Raw genomic sequence first — 18,609 nt, 5'->3', positions numbered from 1 at the left:
GAGCTGTCAAGGCAAAAAAGAACCTGACTCACACAGAAACTCCCCTAGAACCAAGGAATTAACTGCACTGAGTTCCTCTGATGTGAAGTTCAAGCTAAAAACAGGAGGATCAGCCAAAAGAGCTGGAACCCCAGATACCTACCCCACCCCAACCTTCACACGGTTGAGCGCCTGGCCCACTCCCACCCCAGCAAAAGACTAGAGGCTGTATCTGAGAGGGTAAAACAGACTTCTAACTTGGGGAACATGGGGGCAAAGTTCCATATTGACAACTCACTAAATGATAAGACCATAGGTTTTCTCCCCAAAACACAGGCAGCAACTTGTAGATACTCCTCCAGGCAAGAGACTGAGAGAGTCTTCTCTGGGAAATGTGAGCCCAAGAGGAAAGATCTGAAGATACCGACACATCGGTGGCTCCCAACCACTGATGGAAGCAACCCAGTTAGGTCACCCTAAAGGTCACAGTGGATAAGCTCCGTTCACACGCACAAAGCTTCCATCAGCTTCCAGTGTTCTGTCATTAAACATGAAGAGAAGAGGAGTTTGATCAGACATCAGAGAAAGCAGTATGAATGCAGAAGCTGATACAAAGAGACCAAAGTAACTTGGACAAAACAGTTGTACAGAGAAGAAAATATCAACAATTTATTATTAATATCCTCAAAGAGATAAAGAAAATACTCAGATTCATCACTGCCAGTTTTTTCTTCTTGTTTGACTTTGGAAAAATATGACAGAAGAATTGGAAAATAAACCTGATTAAAAAAAGATAAAAGTTGATAAACCTAGCAGAAAGTTTAGAAAAAATCAGGGACAGGTAAGAGGGAAAAGATAAGAAAATAGGAAGGCCTCTTCAAGAGGTCTAACATTCAAAACTAAAGTGGGAGAAAGAGAACGAAGGAAAACAGAAAGGAACAAAATCAAAGAAATACTTAAGGGACATTTCCTAGAAATGAACATTGGTTTCCATATAAAAATGACCAAATGTATGTGATATACATATACTCATTCCACAAAATTATAAATTTATGGAGAGCCTACCATTTACCACATACCATCCTAGGTACTGGGGATACAAAAGAGAACACACAGACAAAATCCCTATCCTCATAAAGCCCATGCTGTAGGGAGCCAAAGCATATCATTAATAAACAAGTGAAATACATGGACTGTCAGTGGTAAGTGCTAAGGAGAAACATCATTTAGGGAAGGAGATAAAATACGCCAAGAAAAGAAGGTGATATTTTAAATGGGTATAATGTCTACTAACAAGGTAACATCTGAGCAGAGACTTAAAAGATGGGGGAAGTTGAATTAACCAAGAAACAGGAAGTCATGAGGTCCAGGAAGGAAGATTCATTGTAACAGAGGCAAAGGGAATCCCAGGACAAAAGGTGAGGGATATCCCAAGATGAAAGCTGCACAGTTGGCCTAGGGAGCTACAAGTCCAGACTGGAAAAGACCAGAAGGTTCTGGAAGATACTTCTTCAGTTATTCTATTCGTTTCATGTTCTTAATGTGTTTCAACTACTGAGAGGAGATTTATAAAACCACAGAAAAGTGAAAGACTGAATTAGTTAAAGTGAAATACAGAACTAACCAAATGGAGAAAAAACAAAAATGACAACAATGGCATTAATTCAGCAAGATGTGACAGTAACTGCAAATTGCATCTGTGCTCTTCATATTTTCTATTAACTTTCCTCATGCTTAAAAAGCCATCTGTTTAATAATGTGCTCTATTTAATGAATGCATGAATACTTTGAGTTTGCACTTTGTAATATCAAGATCAAATTTGTAAAAGACAAAATCTAGCCCAATTTCATTTGTTAAACGTGCAAATTCTCTGAGCACGCTAAGACATATTTTTATCTGGGCCTGGATATTTGATTTTGTTGGAGGTAGCTACGGAGCTCTATTGATGTCTTGACTATTGATGCCTACATTATTTTAAGATGTAAAATCAACTACCTAAGTCACCAGCTTTTTATTCCTCTTAAGCTATAAAACTTCACATCTGGAGGAAAATGCTCTGCCTTGTCAATATTATAATAATGACAGCTAGCAATTACTATAGATTAAATAAAATTTGTCTTATGAATTCTTTAAATTTACAAGTACAAAAACATTTCTAAAATTTTTTTTAAGAGCTGGGGTTGAGAATCTCAGACACTGCTAGAAAGCATTTTCCCCATATTCCTGGTGAATGGTCACACAGGCAATCAGATGAGTAAGATGTCAAATCATCGGAACCATCCTCCCGATCACCTTATCCAACTTCCTCCTTTTAAAAGGCATGTTAGGGTCTGGAAAACTGCAACGATTTGCCCAAACTCTGAAACTGGTGGCCAGGCTGGTTTAGAATACAGGCTTCCTAATTTCCATCCAGCATCCATTCTACTGTTCTGGGCTGCCCTGATGAAAAGGACACATTCATTTAAAATGCAGGTGACTTCTATTTGCAGAAGAAGTGATACTATATATAGAAAACCCTAGAGCCTCCACCAAAAACACTACTGGAACTGATAAATGAATTCAGTAAAGTTGGAGGACACAAAATCAATGTACAGAAATCTGTTGCATTCCTATACACTAATAATGAAACCGCGGAAGTGAAATTAAGAATACAATCCCATTTACTATTGTACCCAAAACAACAAAGTATCTAGGAATAAACTTAACCAAAGAGGTAAAAGATCTGTACTCCAGAAATTATAAAACACCGCTGAAAGAAGTTCAAGACTCTGCAAAGAAACGGAAAGACATTCATTCTATGCTCATGGGTTAGAAGAACAAATATTATGAAAATGTCTATACTACCCAAAGCAATCTACACTTTTAAAGCAATCCCTATCAAAATACCAGCAGCATTTTTCATAGAACTAAAACAATCCTAAAATTTGTATGGAACCACAAAAAGAACCAAAGGAATCTTGGAAAAACAAAACAACAAAACTGGAGGTATCACAACTCCAGACTGTCATACTACCAAGCTGTAGTAATTAAAACAGTATGATACTGGCATAAAAATAGACAAAGAGATCAACAGAACAGAACAGAAAACCCAGAAATGAACCCACGATTATATGGTCAATTAATCTTCAACAAAGGAGGAAGATTAATGGGAAAAAGTCTCTTCAACAGATGGTGCTGGGAAAACTGGACAGCTACATGCAAAAGAGCGAAACAGAACCACTTTCTTACACCACACACAAAAATAAACTCAAAATGGATTAAAGACCTAAATGTAAGACCTGAAACCATAAAAATCCTAGAAGAGAGCACAGGCAGTAATTTCTTTGACATCAGCTATAGCAACATTTTTCAAGATATGTCTCTCCAGGCAAGGGAAATAAAAGCAAAAATAAACTATTGGGACTACATCAAAATAAAAAGCTTCTGCACAGCAAAGGAAACCATCAACAAAACTAAAAGCAACATACTGCATGGGAGAAGATTTTTCTAGAGAAAGAGAGAGAGAGTGGGGGAAGGGGCAGAGGGAGCAGAGAGTCTTAAGCAGACTCCGCACTGAGTGCAGAGCTTGACAGGGGGCTCGATCTCACCACTGTGAGATCATGACCTGAGCCGAAACCAAGAGTGGGATGCTTAACTGAGCTGCACCACCCAGGCGCCCAGAGAAGATATTTTTAAATGACATAGCTGGTAAAGGGTTAGTATCCAAAATACATAAAGAACTGATACAATTCAATACCCAAAAAAACAAAGAATCCAATTAAAAAATGGGCAGAAGATGGGGCGCCTGGGTGGCACAACGATTGGACATCTGCCTTCGGCTCAGGGCGTGATCCTGGCGTTGTGGGATCGAGCCCCGCATCAGGCTCCTCTGCTATGAGCCTGCTTCTTCCTCTCCCACTCCCCCTGCTTGTGTTCCCTCTCTTGCTGACTGTCTCTATCTCTGTCGAATAAATAAATAAAATCTTTAAAAAAAAAAAATGGGCAGAAGACACGAACAGACATTTCTTCAAAGAAGACATCCAAACGGCCAAGAGACACATAAAAAGATGCTCAGCATCGTGCAACATCAGGGAAATGCAAATCAAAACTACAATATCACTTCATACCTGTCAGAATGGCTAAAATCAAAAACACAAGAAACAATAAATGTTGGCAACCACGTGGAGAAAAAAAGAACCCTATTACACTGTTAGTGGGAATGCAAACTGGTGCAGCCATTGTGGAAAACAGTATGGGGGTTCCTCAAAAAATTAAGAGAACTACTCTATGATCCCGGAATCACACTACTGGGTATTTACCCCCCCAAAATACAAAAACATTGAAAGGTTTACGTGCACCCCTATGTTCTCTGCAGCATTATTTTACAATAGCCAACTATGGAAGCAACTGTGTCCACTGATAGATGAATGGATAAAGAAGATGTGATACACACACAACGGAATATTAGCCATAAAAAAGAATGAAATCTTGCCATTGGCAACAACATGCATGAAGCTAGAGGGTAAAATGCTAAGCGAAGTTAGTAAGAGAAAGACAAATACCATATGATCTCACTCATATGTGTAATTTAAGAAACAAAACAAACAAGCAAAGAAAGTGAGAGAGAAAGACACAAACCAAGAAACAGACTCAAAACTACAAAGAACAAACTGATGATTACCAAAGGGGAGATGCATGGGGGGATGGGTTAAATAGGTGATGGGGATTAGGGAGCGCACTTATTTAAAAAAAAAAAAAAAAAAAAGATGGTGAACTTAAATCCATCCATACTGATAAGTGAATTAAATGTAAATGGATTGAACATTCCATGTAAAAGACAGATAAAATGAAAATGTAGGTGCCTTCTTCATTGGTAGATTTAAATACTATTCAGATAAACTGATGGCCACTGCCAATGCTCCATGGCCCTTTTGATGTCCTTGAGTTTGAACATGAAAACCAAATTATTCTGTTTTTCACTCACTGGTTTAACTGCCATGGGAAAAAAAAAAAAAAGAAAAGAAAAGAAAAGAGAAAGGAAAGGAAAAGAAAAGAAGCAAATTTTCCACATACTAAGCAGAAGCAGTTTAGAAAATTGTGTAGTATCCAAAATAAATACTCACTTCACAACTCTGCCATCTGTTTGGAATATTTGGCCTTAACTTCTGTTCACAAACAACTTTTCTCATTTCTTCAACTGACGGATCAGAAGGTACAAGATCATAATAAGGCAGCTGGTAATCTTCATGAATTCCTATATTGGTCAAAAAAAATTTCTTTAGAAGAATTTACTTAGATAATGCCAGACCATTCTTCGCCCAGGAACACCCGAGAGTTCTATTTCAGGGTTCCATTAATTAATTAGCTTAGTGGAACAGGGCTTATAGCTTGCCCTATCTCATCCACATCTGCATCAACCCATCTCTCTGAGTTGGTACTGGGCCCACACCTTGAAACTAAATATCACTATGGGATCAGCAAAGGTTATTTTAATGATGGTTAACTATGAGCTGTAATGACCTGATTGATATTTTCCCAAAGAACCCTCATGTGCAAGAAATGAGAGTTTTTATTCTGTGAGTTCTCAGCCTTGGTACAGGGATGTACACTCTACCATGGAGATGTAAAACTTACAAGCAAATCTGAGGTGCAAGTTCTTTACCTCTACTTGGATCTGTCCTTTTTGCTATAATACAGAGACACGCTCTCCCTCTTACTGCCACATAAACCTGAGACCCTAGTCTCAACCAAGCCTGGGCCCGCAAGGATGAGAAAGTATTGCTCAAGTAAATATCCAAACTGCTCAATCTAAAATAAACTTAAAATAAACTTAGCTTAAAAAGTAGTGTAATGGCAATGTAACTGTATTCTGTATATGTAACTTCCAGCTAAGAAGTTAGACAAAATAACCACACTCTCGGGAGTGGGGGGAGTGGCAGTGGGGGAATGAGTTTGACCCAGGTACATGCTAGAAACAGCTTCCTGGGTGGTCTCTCAAGTAGTCATCCATTCTAAATAACTATATTCCAAGATAACAAGGCCTTGGTTCCCGATGCTTCCCAAGATTCAAATGGAAATAGAAAAAGAATACACTAGAATAAGCGTGTCATGTCATTTCCCCTTACTGCAGGTTTTATCTCCTTTATTTTCTTTGGCACTCTCAGTGATCACCTGGTGAACATAATTTTGGACTGTTGGTGTGTGTAATTTCATTCAATTAAAAAAAAAAAGGCTATTCTGAAACAGCTTCTGTTCATGACAAACTGCTGGGGGAGGGGGAGAAATTTACCACCAATGGAACATCGTCGAGCTATTTCCCAGAATACTAAGCCCATTGCATAGATGTCAGCACGTTTGAAGGATTCAAAGTGTTTCATATTTATGGAATCATCTAGAACTTCAGGGGCCATGTACCTAAAAAAGAAGTCAGCAATTTACTTTATGAAATGGTGATCACATTACTTTTGAACTGTTTCATATATTTGCTTTTTCTCCTGAGAATTTTTTAAAAAATTGGTATGAAGACTTCTCTTTCCTTTCAGCATGGTTCTGTTACTTTTTAAAATGATTCATACTTCGTGGGGCGCCTGGGTGGCACAGCGGTTGTTAAAGCGTCTGCCTTCGGCTCAGGGCGTGATCCCGGTGTTCTGGGATCGAGCCCCACATCAGGCTCCTCCACTATGAGCCTGCTTCTTCCTCTCCCACTCCCCCTGCTTGTGTTCCCTCTCTCGCTGGCTGTCTCTACCTCTGTCAAATAAATAAATAAAATCTTTAAAAAAATAAAATAAAATGATTCATACTTCTTAATTTTCCCAAAGTTCATAAAGTACAAAGTGAAAAATCACTCTATTACTACTACCCAGTGTTAACACTTTGATCAACATTCAGATACCTCTATACATATATAGACATATATACACAATATAACTAAGATCATATTAAACTCAAGAAAAATATTAAATATCCAAACTGATTTGAAAATTAATGATATCAACTAAATAAATGCCATGAAAAGCTGAAACAGCAATTTCATGCTATTTACCTGCCTTAGGATCTTAGTTTCCAATGAAAGACACATCTGTAACAATAATGACTATTATAAATGTCTCAACATACACCACCTACTTTGTCAAGTACTATGCAGGGACCATATATTTTAATCTGGAAGTCTTCTCACTAAAACAGGATGAAAGGAAGGATGAGGACATAATCCAGGGAACAAAATAATAGATAAAAAATGAATGCCAGTCCTCCTCCTGATGCTACATTTTAGGGTTCTGAAGTTTTAAAAACCCTACTGAAGTTATGGATCAGGATTCATGAAGACCTACAGCAACCACTGTCCTGGGTCCCTAAGTCAAGAGTTCTGAGAGTCCTTGCGGTATCCAGAAATCATAAATACGACTGAGATAGAATGAAGCTTGGCTCTATCCAAGGCCGAGGCGGTAACGTGAAGATATGCTGTAGCAACATGCTGTGATAATACACAGAGTAACGCCTTTTGGGTCAGAAAGGCCTAGGTTCAAATCTCAGCTCTTCAGGTTACCATCTGTATGAGGCTGACCCCATTACTTAACTTCTATGGGGCTGTTTCCTCATCTGTGAAATGAGGGCAATGTCACCTATCTAGTCATGTTCTTTAGAAAACTCATGAATTCAAAAATATTTACTGAGGATCTACTGTAATGGATTCTGGGAATACAAGGCTGCTCTCAAGCAGCTTGCAATCCAATGGAATATATCAACAAATAAATGGAGAGTTATAATGTGCTAAGAGCCTGAACGGTCCAGGTTTAGCCTGCTATGAGAGCCCTTGGTAAGGGCACCTCAGTCCAGAAAGAGCTTCCTCTGAGAAAGGAAGGGTGAGTACAAATCGGGAAACAGCAGGGCAAAGTCTGTTCTAGGATACAGTACATGCAGAAATTCTAAGGAAGAAAGAAAGGTGCATTTCCAGACACTAAAAATCAGAAAATAGTTCAGCTACAGTATAGCATTTGAAGAGAGCATTAACTGAGATTATACACACACACACACACACACACACACACACACACACACACACATATGACACATTAAAATGATTGGCACATACTGGGCACCCTATAAACATGAGCTACTATTGTTATTATAATTAATATAACAAATGATAATATTTTCTGGAAGGGCCACCTTTCATCAGCAGGCATCTTTAAAAGTCAGGTAACCTTGGCTTCAGAACAGGCAAGACCATGAGATCTTCTACCTGTGGGCAATCTAATGAAGTACAGGTTTGAGTTTCAGAATATATGTACATACAAACGAGAAGGAAATGAAAAAGAAGTTGATTTCAGAAGATACTGAACACTATTCACAAGCATACCTTTTTGTTCCCACTCTGTGATTTGGAGCAATATCAATCGTATCTGTGGCTGAATCGTGTCTCACTGCCAGTCCTAAGTCTGCAATACAGCAAGTTCCATTCTTCTTTACCAAGATATTCTTGGATTTCAAATCTCTATGAGCAATGGCTGGTTTCCCTAAAGAAACAAAAAGTAAATACAATTGCTTAAAAGGTGATACCAATCACTACTCTCCCCTTTAGGTTCAAAGCCTCTACTCCTGTCCCAGGGTCAGAGCATTTCAGCCCACATCGCCCACAATACCTGGACAATTACTAAACAACCTCAAGTGAATCGGTATACCAAAAGTTGCTGAAATCACATTTCTTCATAGAAAATAGAGAAAATAAGATGCTCCAAAAAATGGTGCTCAAAAAAATGTAAGTCTAACAACTCAAAGACTGGGTGTTAAAGATGTTTGTTTGTTGATATCTCATGAATTATTTATGGAACTCTTGTCACAGACTGAATTTCAGTCCAAGGACCAAGCATCGACACCGCTTCCTTTACCTACCAACTGTAATGTACTCCGTATTAAATTCACAATCTTTAATACTAACAGTGGAAACCCTGAGTCCTCCTACATTGCTGGTAGGAATGTAAAATGGTGCAGCCACTTTGGAAAAAAGAGTCACAGTCTGGTAGTGCCTCAAAAGCATTAATTACTGTATAATCCAGTAATTTCACTGTATAAGAGAACTGAAAACACATACCCCCCCACACACACAAAGAGTGTACACCAATGTTCATAGCAGCATTATCCACAAAAGCCCAAAGTGGAAACAACCCAAGTGTCCATCAACTTGATGGGCAAATGTGGTATATCCACACAGTGGAATATTACTCAGCCATAAAAAGGAAAGAAGTACTGACACATCCTATAACATGGATGAACCGTGAAAACACGCCAAGAGAAAGAAGCCAGTCACAAAAGACCACATGTGATACAATTCCATTTGGAGGAAATGTCCAGAAGAAGCAAATCTATAGAGCCAGAAAGTAGATTAGTGGTTGCCCAGGATTAAGGAGTTTGGGAGGAAATGGGGAGTGACTGCTATGGGCACAGTGTTTCTTCCTGGAGTGATGAAAACATTCTAAAATGGACTGTGGTGATGCACAACTCTGTGAATACACTAAAAGCCAGTGGACTGTACACTTAAAATGGGTGAATTGTATGGTATGTGAATTATAACGCAATACAACTGTTATTATCAACAACAGTAACAATAACAAGATGAGGGAGGCTAAGATGTGAAAGAGCACATGTGTGTAGTAAAGTGGGGAGTGAGGGAGCCACCAGGTGGCAAGGGAATAATCACTAGAGGAGAAAGATATATTGGCACAAAAATCATACCATTAACAATTTCATAACTAAAATTTAGTATATAATTTTTCAACTATAAAATGATCTCATGCAGTCTCCTTATCTCAGGGTCAAATATAATTATTAGATGGCCAGACAACAATAGGTGGCATGTTGATTTTTAAAAAGGATTTTTCACATTACATTTGATAGTATACATAAAAACACACATTCTTTCAGACTTGAATTCTAAAATCGAGACCCTCAAAAATCACAAGACTAGATGCTACTTTTAAGAACTCACACACATATCAGTATTGTTACAATGACTAGAGAATCTCTAAACAAATTCTCATATTCCTAACTCCACCTGAGATTTCCAACAGAAAGATAAAATAATTTCATTAAAAATCTCACCTTTCAAACATCTTCATTTAGGCTGACTTCTTGCAAAAATTTTCTAACAGACATTAGATTCATGGGAATTTAAAGCTTAAATAACATAAGTACTTTGAGTTACCTTGGGTACCAACGATCTCCATGTGGAGATGGGCAAGTCCACTTGCTGTGGACAAAGCAAGTTTTATCATTCCTTCCACAGTAACTGTGTATCTGTTCAAATAATCAAAAAGGGATCCATGCTCATGATAATCTGACACCAACCAGAGCTGAGTCCATGTACCATTGTCTGTAGAGTAGAATAACATGTTTCAGATGGGTTGCAGAACATCGATTTATCTATTCAAAAGTTACCACTTTTTACTCTCAATCCTGAATTCCACAACTGCAACATGACGACGGTACCTTAGGTTTGTATATTATTTCTTTCACATTTTCACTTTGTCTTACACTTTCACCTACGTATCTTTTAGATCCTCTGAGTAAGCCCCCTATTCTTGAGATAAGGCAAAGATAACTAATCCCATTTAAGAGATAAGGAATCATAGTTCAAAGATGGTGATTTTGAAACTACACAGACGGTAGCAGAGCTGGTACTCCTGAGTGGCTAGAGAAATGTCTGGTTCAGGTTGGGTGGTCAGTGGTTGTTTTTGGAAGGAGGAAGGGAAAGCGGAGCGGGAGGAAGATGAGAAGTATCTGGAGCCTAGTGTGGCCACAGTAGGAATGGAATAGTATAGGACAAAACTGAAAGTGAGCTTAAACGAAGAAATGCAAGCTTTAATCACAGACTATACATTCAGTTCACAAAGAAGCCAGAGAAGAGGATTATGATTCCAAGGTTTCTAGCTTAGAAAAAATATAAAAATAGTGGTATCATTGACACATGGGAAAACCGGGACAGGAACTAACATGTCAAAGAGGAAAAAAAGCTAGGGCTGAACCCAGTTTTACACAAGGTGATTCTGAACCTCGACAACTAGGAGTATGTATTCCCAAAATTTGTAAACTAATACGTGGATTTGAAACGTGTTTTCCTATGGGAATCATGGTATAGATTTCGGCCAGGCTGCTGGTTGAGGCTGGTCCACAAAAGCCTATTTAACCGAGGAGTAGCAAGAAAACCACATGCTAGGAAGCAGCACAATTCAGTAAAAGATACACATTTGGAGTCATTCTGACCTGGGGTGAAATCCAGGGCCCAGTTATTATTGACTATGTGACCTCAGATAAACTTCTTAACCAATGAGGCTCTGTTTCTTCTTTTACACAGCAAGAATATCTTACTTTTGCAAAACTGTTAAGAAGATTTAAAAAACAGGACAACTAATTAAGCATTTAGTGGAATGCATGGCTCATAAGAATTTAAATGGGCTGTCTCCTTTCCTATTGGTTGTAAAAACAAAACAAAAAGACTCCACAAGAACAAAAACCCACCCCAATTCACATAAAACAGATTCTTTATTTTGAAGGTTGTTACTTGAAGGAAAGCAACTCTGATTAGATGAGATTAAGAAAGGTATTTTCAGAAGATTCGGGAGGGGATTTCTGGGTACTTTCAAAGAATTTAGATACTCATGACACTAGTTCTTTATAAACTTTATATATAAACAAAGTTTATTCTTCACAAACTTTATAAACTGATTCTATTCAAACTTGTACCTTTTCTTTTCCCTGATACAAATGCATCACCATTTTTATCTGCATGCTTATTAATCATGACTGAATTCTGAAAGGCTGACAGATAAAGAGGAACACAGGCAGATGGAAGAAAAGGAGGTTTTCTGAGGTAATTAACAAGAGAGGCAGAAGAAGGATATGTAAAAGGCTGTCTGATATAAAGGGCTGTCTGAGGTGGAATTAACTAAATCAGGAGAATAAAGATAAAGGAGAAGGGAACTAGGGTGGATGGGCTAGGTTCTGGGAAAAGTCCATTAACCCCTGAAAAAGAAGAAAGAAGAGGGTAGAGAAGACCCAAGAGGGTTGGTCAGCCAGTTCTCATGGTGACCACCAGATGACAGCACCAGCTTGTCTGTTGCCTGAGCAAATGGGAAAAGAAAGTTCAGGGCAGAGCAACAAGGGCATTTTGTGCCAGGGTGAGGTTTGAGCCCCAAAAGACAGATTTAAAAGCAACCACCACAGTGGAGTTTGAATTATGCACGTGGCTAAGTCCTTCAAGGGAACTATTACTGTTTGTAGACTTAGAGCCTTCATACAAATCAGTAAAAAGACTTTTAGAAAACAAACACAACTACTAAGAAATAATAAATGAACGCAGAAAATCTAGAGTCACAGAACATTGTAAGATTTAAGAGTTGGGAGGAAGCCAAATGGTGCCAAAGGCAGAAGAAAATGAAAACTAAGGACTTGGTCAAACTATGGTCACTGCTTTTGTTTATTTGTTTTGTTTTTACATTAAGTAATACTGAATTGGTAATAGCCACTGATAAATCACTGACTATATCCATCACATCCATCACTGCCCCTAAGTCACAAAAAAGAGATAATCAAGGGGCCCCTGGTGGCTCAGTCGGTTAAGTGTCCAACCCTTCCTTTTCGGCTCAGGTCATGATCTCAGGGTTGTGAGATCAAGTCCCAGGTAGGGCTCTGTGCTCAGCAGGGATTCTGCTTGAGATTCTTTTCCCTTCCCCCTCCCTCTCTCTCCTTATCTGCTCCTCCCCCTGCTCATGCTCTCTCTCTAAAACAAAATCTTTAAAAAAGAGAGAGAAATAATAAAATATTATATGGCTCCTAATATAATATTGATATATATAGATATATCAATATATATATCAATATATATCAATATATAATATACAACATGTTGTATACAATATACAAGTATATAATACAAAGTATACAATATATAGGAAGGAATACAATATTTTCAGGAAACCAATAAAATTACTCAGATTTAATCTCTAATCCTAACTACCAGTTTTTAAATACAAGGAGCAAGTTCAGAGATACGAGAGAAATTCAATCAACACAATCCAGAATGTGATAAGCCCTACAGGACAAACAATCCAGTTTTAAGACACTGCAAGAAGAAAAAAAAAAATGAAGAGGAACAAAGGAATTTTAAGGGATTTAAGATAAATATCAACCAAATGCCATGTGTGGACTTTGCATCCTAAAGTGGGTAACAAATTGTTTAAAAAAAAAAGACTATTCAGAGGGGAGAGGGTAGGGGAATGGGATAGGCCGGTGATGGGTAGTAAGGAGGGCACGTATTGCATGGAGCACTGGGTGTTATATGCAAACAATGAATCATGGAACACCACATCAAAAACTAAGGATGTACTGTGTGGTGACTAACATAACATAATAAAAAATTTTAAAAAAAAAAAGAATACACAACTGCAAAAATAGGAAACTGACAGGATACTGATGACATTTCAAAAATTGGCAACAGTAGTGTGGTCACATTGCATTAAGATTCCTTAATCTAAAGATACAAATGAAAAGTGTTTATGGATAAAAAGATATGCTATCATATCTTTGGCTTCAAATAATTCAAACAGAGCAGAGGAGGCGGAATCCGATCAAATATGATTGGCAATAAGCTAATCACTGTTGAAGCTGGGTGACAGGTGTTCATTATAATCTACTCACTCTACTTTTCTAAATATTGGAAATTTTCTGGAAATAAACTCTAAAAAAAAAAAAAGTAATACATGCTAGTGGGAATAAATTTGAAAATACAGAAAAGCGAAGGGGAAAATCATTAAACAATATTCTGAAGAAATAAATTTTGTTGAGAAAAATTGGAAGGGAGAAGAGGAAAAAGAGGACCATGGTTCTGGCCAATCTCAAAGAGAAAATGATAAAATTTTTTAAAAGTAGGAAAGCTGGGAAATGCAAGTGATTGCAGGCAGGGATGATGAGAGTTCTTTTTTTTTTTTTTTTTTTAAAGATTTTATTTATTTATTTGACAGAGATAGAGACAGCCAGCGAGAGAGGGAACACAAGCAGGGGGAGTGGGAGAGGAAGAAGCAGGCTCATAGTGGAAGAGCCTGATGTGGGGCTCGATCCCAGATCGCCGGGATCACGCCCTGAGCCGAAGGCAGACGCTTAACCGCTGTGCCACCCAGGCGCCCCGGGATGATGAGAGTTCTAACACGAGTCTCTGATGAAGCCACAAAAGCAGGAACTGTGGGCACAACCGTAGGAGCCGAAGCCAAGACAGCAGATGAAGTACAGCGTGAAGCCACTGCTCCTCGTCAGTGCTCATTCTGACTCTCCACTGACATGGCTTCCGCGCTTCCTGCAGCATCGGACTGAGCCAGGGCCCCAGGCACCTGTACCACAGGCAAGAAAGTGTCTAGACGGTTGGTTATCAATGGGCACAGTGGTCCTAGAGAAATTATTGCTCTATTTAATGGAATTGATTTAAAAGTTTATTTATTTAAAAGACTACTTAAACCCTGCCAACTTAAAACAGAATACACTGAGAAGTTATTTTTACTCTTCCTATAAATAAGGTCATTAGTATCTATTAGAATGCCCTAATGGTCATGAAGAAATTTAAAGGAAACAGGGCTCTAACTCTGGGCTCTAACTTATCTCAAAATTTTGAGCAACCGGAGTTTATAAAAATTCTACTTTTTCTATGCTATGACTATACTCAAATAACTGCCTAAAACCAAAATAACAAAAGCACATCACTTTTAAATTTAAATATAGCTCTTTTATAAAACAATTAGAGATTTAGAAACTTAGACTCTTGTCAAGAGTCAAGAAAATCTTTTAAGTTCCTGTTTGTAAAGGTTTCTAATATATTCTATTTCACTTAATGGGTCTAATCTATATGACAAACATTTATTTTTCATCAAATCTGACAATGTTTAGTAGCCATATTTGTAGAAAAGCTCAAGTAGATTTCATTATACTCACAGGAGAAGCAGATGTTACTGACCTTTATTGTCTGCTGCTATAAATCCCAAGATGTTTTCATGACGTAACATTACGGTCTGATAAATCTCTGCCTCACGGAACCATGAGCGCTCTTCTCTAGAGGAGAATATTTTAACAGCAACTTCTTCTCCTCTCCACTTTCCTCGCCAAACTTCTCCAAATCGACCTTTGCCAATACTTTCTTGTAACACAATAGTTCTTGCAATTGTTCTCTGAACAAGCAATGGTAAACCTAAAAATAAAAATAGGCATTAAACAGTGACAGAATAACTCCAAAAGCTCTGTCTTTAAGGAACTGAACAATCTCAAGAGCGACAGACTACATTTGCAAAAATAGTAATTCATATAAAATGAAAATAAGATAACAAATATAATAAAAGAATCTAGAAACTCCTGCTAGAGGGTCCAGGTAGGCTTTACAAAGTAAATTGAATTTGACTGTCCTTTACAGAAGGGATAGGATCACAGGAGAAGAGGAGAGAAGGTTTTCAGGTAGGAGGAATATTAAAGCACAGGTAGAAGAGGGAAATGAATGGATGTTTATAGAACCAGCTCAGTTAAACAGAAAGCGATGTGTGTGGTAAAGCAGTGGAAGAGAAGGGAAGCTGTCATCAGACTATGAAGAGTACTGATTGCTGAGCTCAAGATGACTAATGAGAGGGGCGCCTGGGTGGCTCAGTCAGTTAAGTGTGTGCCTTCAGCTCAGATCATGATCCCAGGGTCCTGGAATCAAGCCCTGCATCAGGCTCCCTGTTCAGTGGGGAGCCTGCTTCTCCCTCTGCCTCTGCCTGCCACTCCCCCTGCTTGTGCTCTCTCGCTCTCTCTGTCAAATAAATAAAATCATAAAAAAAAAAAAAGATGACCAATGAGAGCTGTGGATGAAACAGGAACTATTAAAAATGTCTAAAAAGAGTTCATGAATGAGGAGAAGCAATTTAAAAATCTTGTTTTAGGAGGATGAATCTGGTAACGGTTTTATTGATGGGAGGAGAAAAGTATGTGAACACAAGAAACATAAAATCAGTATGTACAGACCACACTGATTTTAATAAATCAGTAAAAATGATCACAGAAACCATTTCAAGACAAGCAATTTACATGCTAGGAACTGGCTGCGTAGGCAACATTAGTATCTTAAAGAATGATGCCAAGTAACTTAACGTTGGTGTGATGGGACACTGGCATTATTTCACTATCTGAACATGCCCTACTCTAAAATATGTATTTTTAAAATATTGCCACACTCACTTGTTTACAGAAAAGGATTTATGACTACCTACAACATTTAAGTATCACTATATGTGGGACTATTCCAATTCACTTAATATCATATCCCCTTATGAACTAAGTAAGCGTCATCTCAAATTATCCTGACCCTGACAATAAAAATACCAGTATAAACCATGTTCTACACTAGCATTTTTTTCATACAATCTATACACATAAATTTGTGTAACTTATAATTTATATTCAGAGTTCCTTGCTAGACCAAATTAACCCAATGCTAGTAAATAAAATTATGTGCTCTTTGGTTTCCTGATGTGAAATGCTTCTATATTCAAATATTAAGTCTTTAAAGTGATCAGAAGTTTTTCCTCTTTTCATCTATAAGTTTCTCAAATGGATCATTTTCCTCTCCTTGCTCTCTATCCTCCCCACCTCCTGCAAAGGAGTTAGCAGTCTAATTATAAACAATTGTTTTTATGTTTATAAGGAGGCTGCTAGCTAAAAATAGATCTGTGAAAAATCCTTATTTAAATCAAGAAGTTCTTATATCTTGAAGATTCTTAATTATGTTGTTTAGTATAGATACTAAGTTGTAAAATTTTCTTACAGCCTTTGAATGGGGTCATACCATATACTTGAAGATTTAAAGTATACCTAAAAGTTAACTTCAGGAGGCTACTCTGGAAGTTAGAAAGGCAAGGAATACAGGAAAAAGGGAAATTATAAATGGGAAGTCTGAAAATGTCTAACACATTCAGGTCGCATGTAAATGATATGGTCAAGAAAGGCTACCAGGACAAGGAAAGTTTCTGTCTCCCCATTATCACTGGACTCTAGATCCCAAACTAAAATTCAAAGTCAAATCTAGATTCATCATATTATCTATATTTAGTTACCATAACCCACATGAATACATGAGTATTTTTAAAAAGTACTAATTTTCTTCTAAAAAGAAAAATAAATAGGCCTAATTCAAATCTCTATGTTCTCTGCTTTCCTCTCCTGTATCCTTAGAACTGCTTGAGAGAAAAACTTCAACAGGGAAACAGGGTCTGAGCAGCTTTGCACGCAGTGAACAATAGAAATAAGACCCGAATAACCCCCATACATTATAAGAGACCTTAAGCATGAACAAGACATAATGAACAGTGGCCTAAAAGGCTCACTCTCTTTCAAAAACTGGCACACGTGCACATGCACGCACATACTTTACAATCTAATGACAGCTTAAATAAGGGCACGCACACACAACCTGTGATTCAAATTTTTGCAATAGAGATTAGGTTAGCTTCAGGCGTAGAACTGCCCACAGTTCCCAAGTTAAAGATACAGTCTTTGAGAAATAGAGATCAGGCCTTTCCTCCACTATGGTCATGGTACTGAATAATAAACATATGAATTCATAACATGAAATGTTTAGTTTTACCTTTTCTCAATGAGCGAAAGTACTAAAAAGGGTATTACATAAAGACATTTTACTTACTCACCGTCATGAGTCCCATGCATGAGACAGCATTAAGGCTTTATAATGAATAGAAAGGAAACAGGTGGCATTTTCTCCTATCATTCAACATTCGAGAGCTTCTGTCTCAATAAATTTGGAGGCCATTCAGCACATAATGAACTATGACAGGGAAAGGAGGCCTTCAACTAAGTTTTTTTGGTACAATGCAGCAAATTGATACCATATGTCAGTTTTTCTTCCAAATATCTTTCCAATAAGAGTAACACCTGTCATTTGGACATAACTACAATTTATCAAAACATCTTGTCTCATTTGAACTTCACAACAATCCAATGACGTGCACAGGGCAGGGTTCATTACTTTCATTTTAAAGATAAAATAACTTGGGCATGAGACATCAGCTAACTGCCTAAAGCCACAGAGCTAGGAAAAAATGTAGACAAGTTTTTGCTGGGTAAGGCATAAAAGGAGAGAGAGAAGCTTTCAGACAACAGAGCTGTGGTTCCTGATGCATCTAAAAATACAGATAAAATGGAAAAAGAGTGATTACATTCTTGACTTCATGTCTGTATCTTAAAAAGTAAATAAATGTATTCTTATTCAGAAATCAGCTGTCAACCAGACGGCAATTTCTTCTAATCCTTTAGGTAGGCTTCTTCCCCTGGAGGCCTGATACAGTACTACTGTGCCACGTGGCACGAGCAGCTGTGATTCCCCTGCGTGTAAGTTTGGTAACAATGGATTCATTCCAAATGATCTGTAGCCACCCTGATTTTCTGTGACTTTGGTCTTTGCTTATCATAGTTTTTTGATCTAGGATGACTTCTAGAAAGAGCCAGATCTCCTTTGGGAACTCTTTAGATTAACTCAGAATCAACTGGAAACCCCAGGGAAGCCCTGAAACAAGCTCTCTCCACTTCTCTACCACTCCGGTCTGAAGATTGTCACATCTTCAGTGCCAAGG

The 18,609-nt window shown here is 37.9% G+C and overlaps 1 protein-coding gene across 2 annotated transcripts in view; it reads right to left on the bottom strand.

The window, feature by feature from the left end:
• TGFBR1 (transforming growth factor beta receptor 1) overlaps nucleotides 1-18,609 on the bottom strand; it is a 57,327-nt gene that overhangs the window by 5,411 nt on the left and 33,307 nt on the right. For both annotated transcript variants that reach the window (XM_040631660.1, XM_040631661.1), the window contains exons 4-8: nucleotides 14,955-15,185; nucleotides 10,161-10,328; nucleotides 8,319-8,475; nucleotides 6,249-6,373; nucleotides 5,083-5,213 (exon numbers count right to left, since the gene is read on the bottom strand). In XM_040631660.1, the coding sequence (XP_040487594.1) occupies nucleotides 5,083-5,213; nucleotides 6,249-6,373; nucleotides 8,319-8,475; nucleotides 10,161-10,328; nucleotides 14,955-15,185 (812 nt within the window). The remainder of the gene's footprint in view (nucleotides 1-5,082; nucleotides 5,214-6,248; nucleotides 6,374-8,318; nucleotides 8,476-10,160; nucleotides 10,329-14,954; nucleotides 15,186-18,609) is intronic.

Source organism: Ursus maritimus, unplaced genomic scaffold (assembly GCF_017311325.1).
Source record: "Ursus maritimus isolate PB19 unplaced genomic scaffold, ASM1731132v1 scaffold_17, whole genome shotgun sequence".
Classification (NCBI taxonomy): domain Eukaryota; kingdom Metazoa; phylum Chordata; class Mammalia; order Carnivora; family Ursidae; genus Ursus; species Ursus maritimus.
This window is presented reverse-complemented; position numbering and strand designations above follow the sequence as displayed.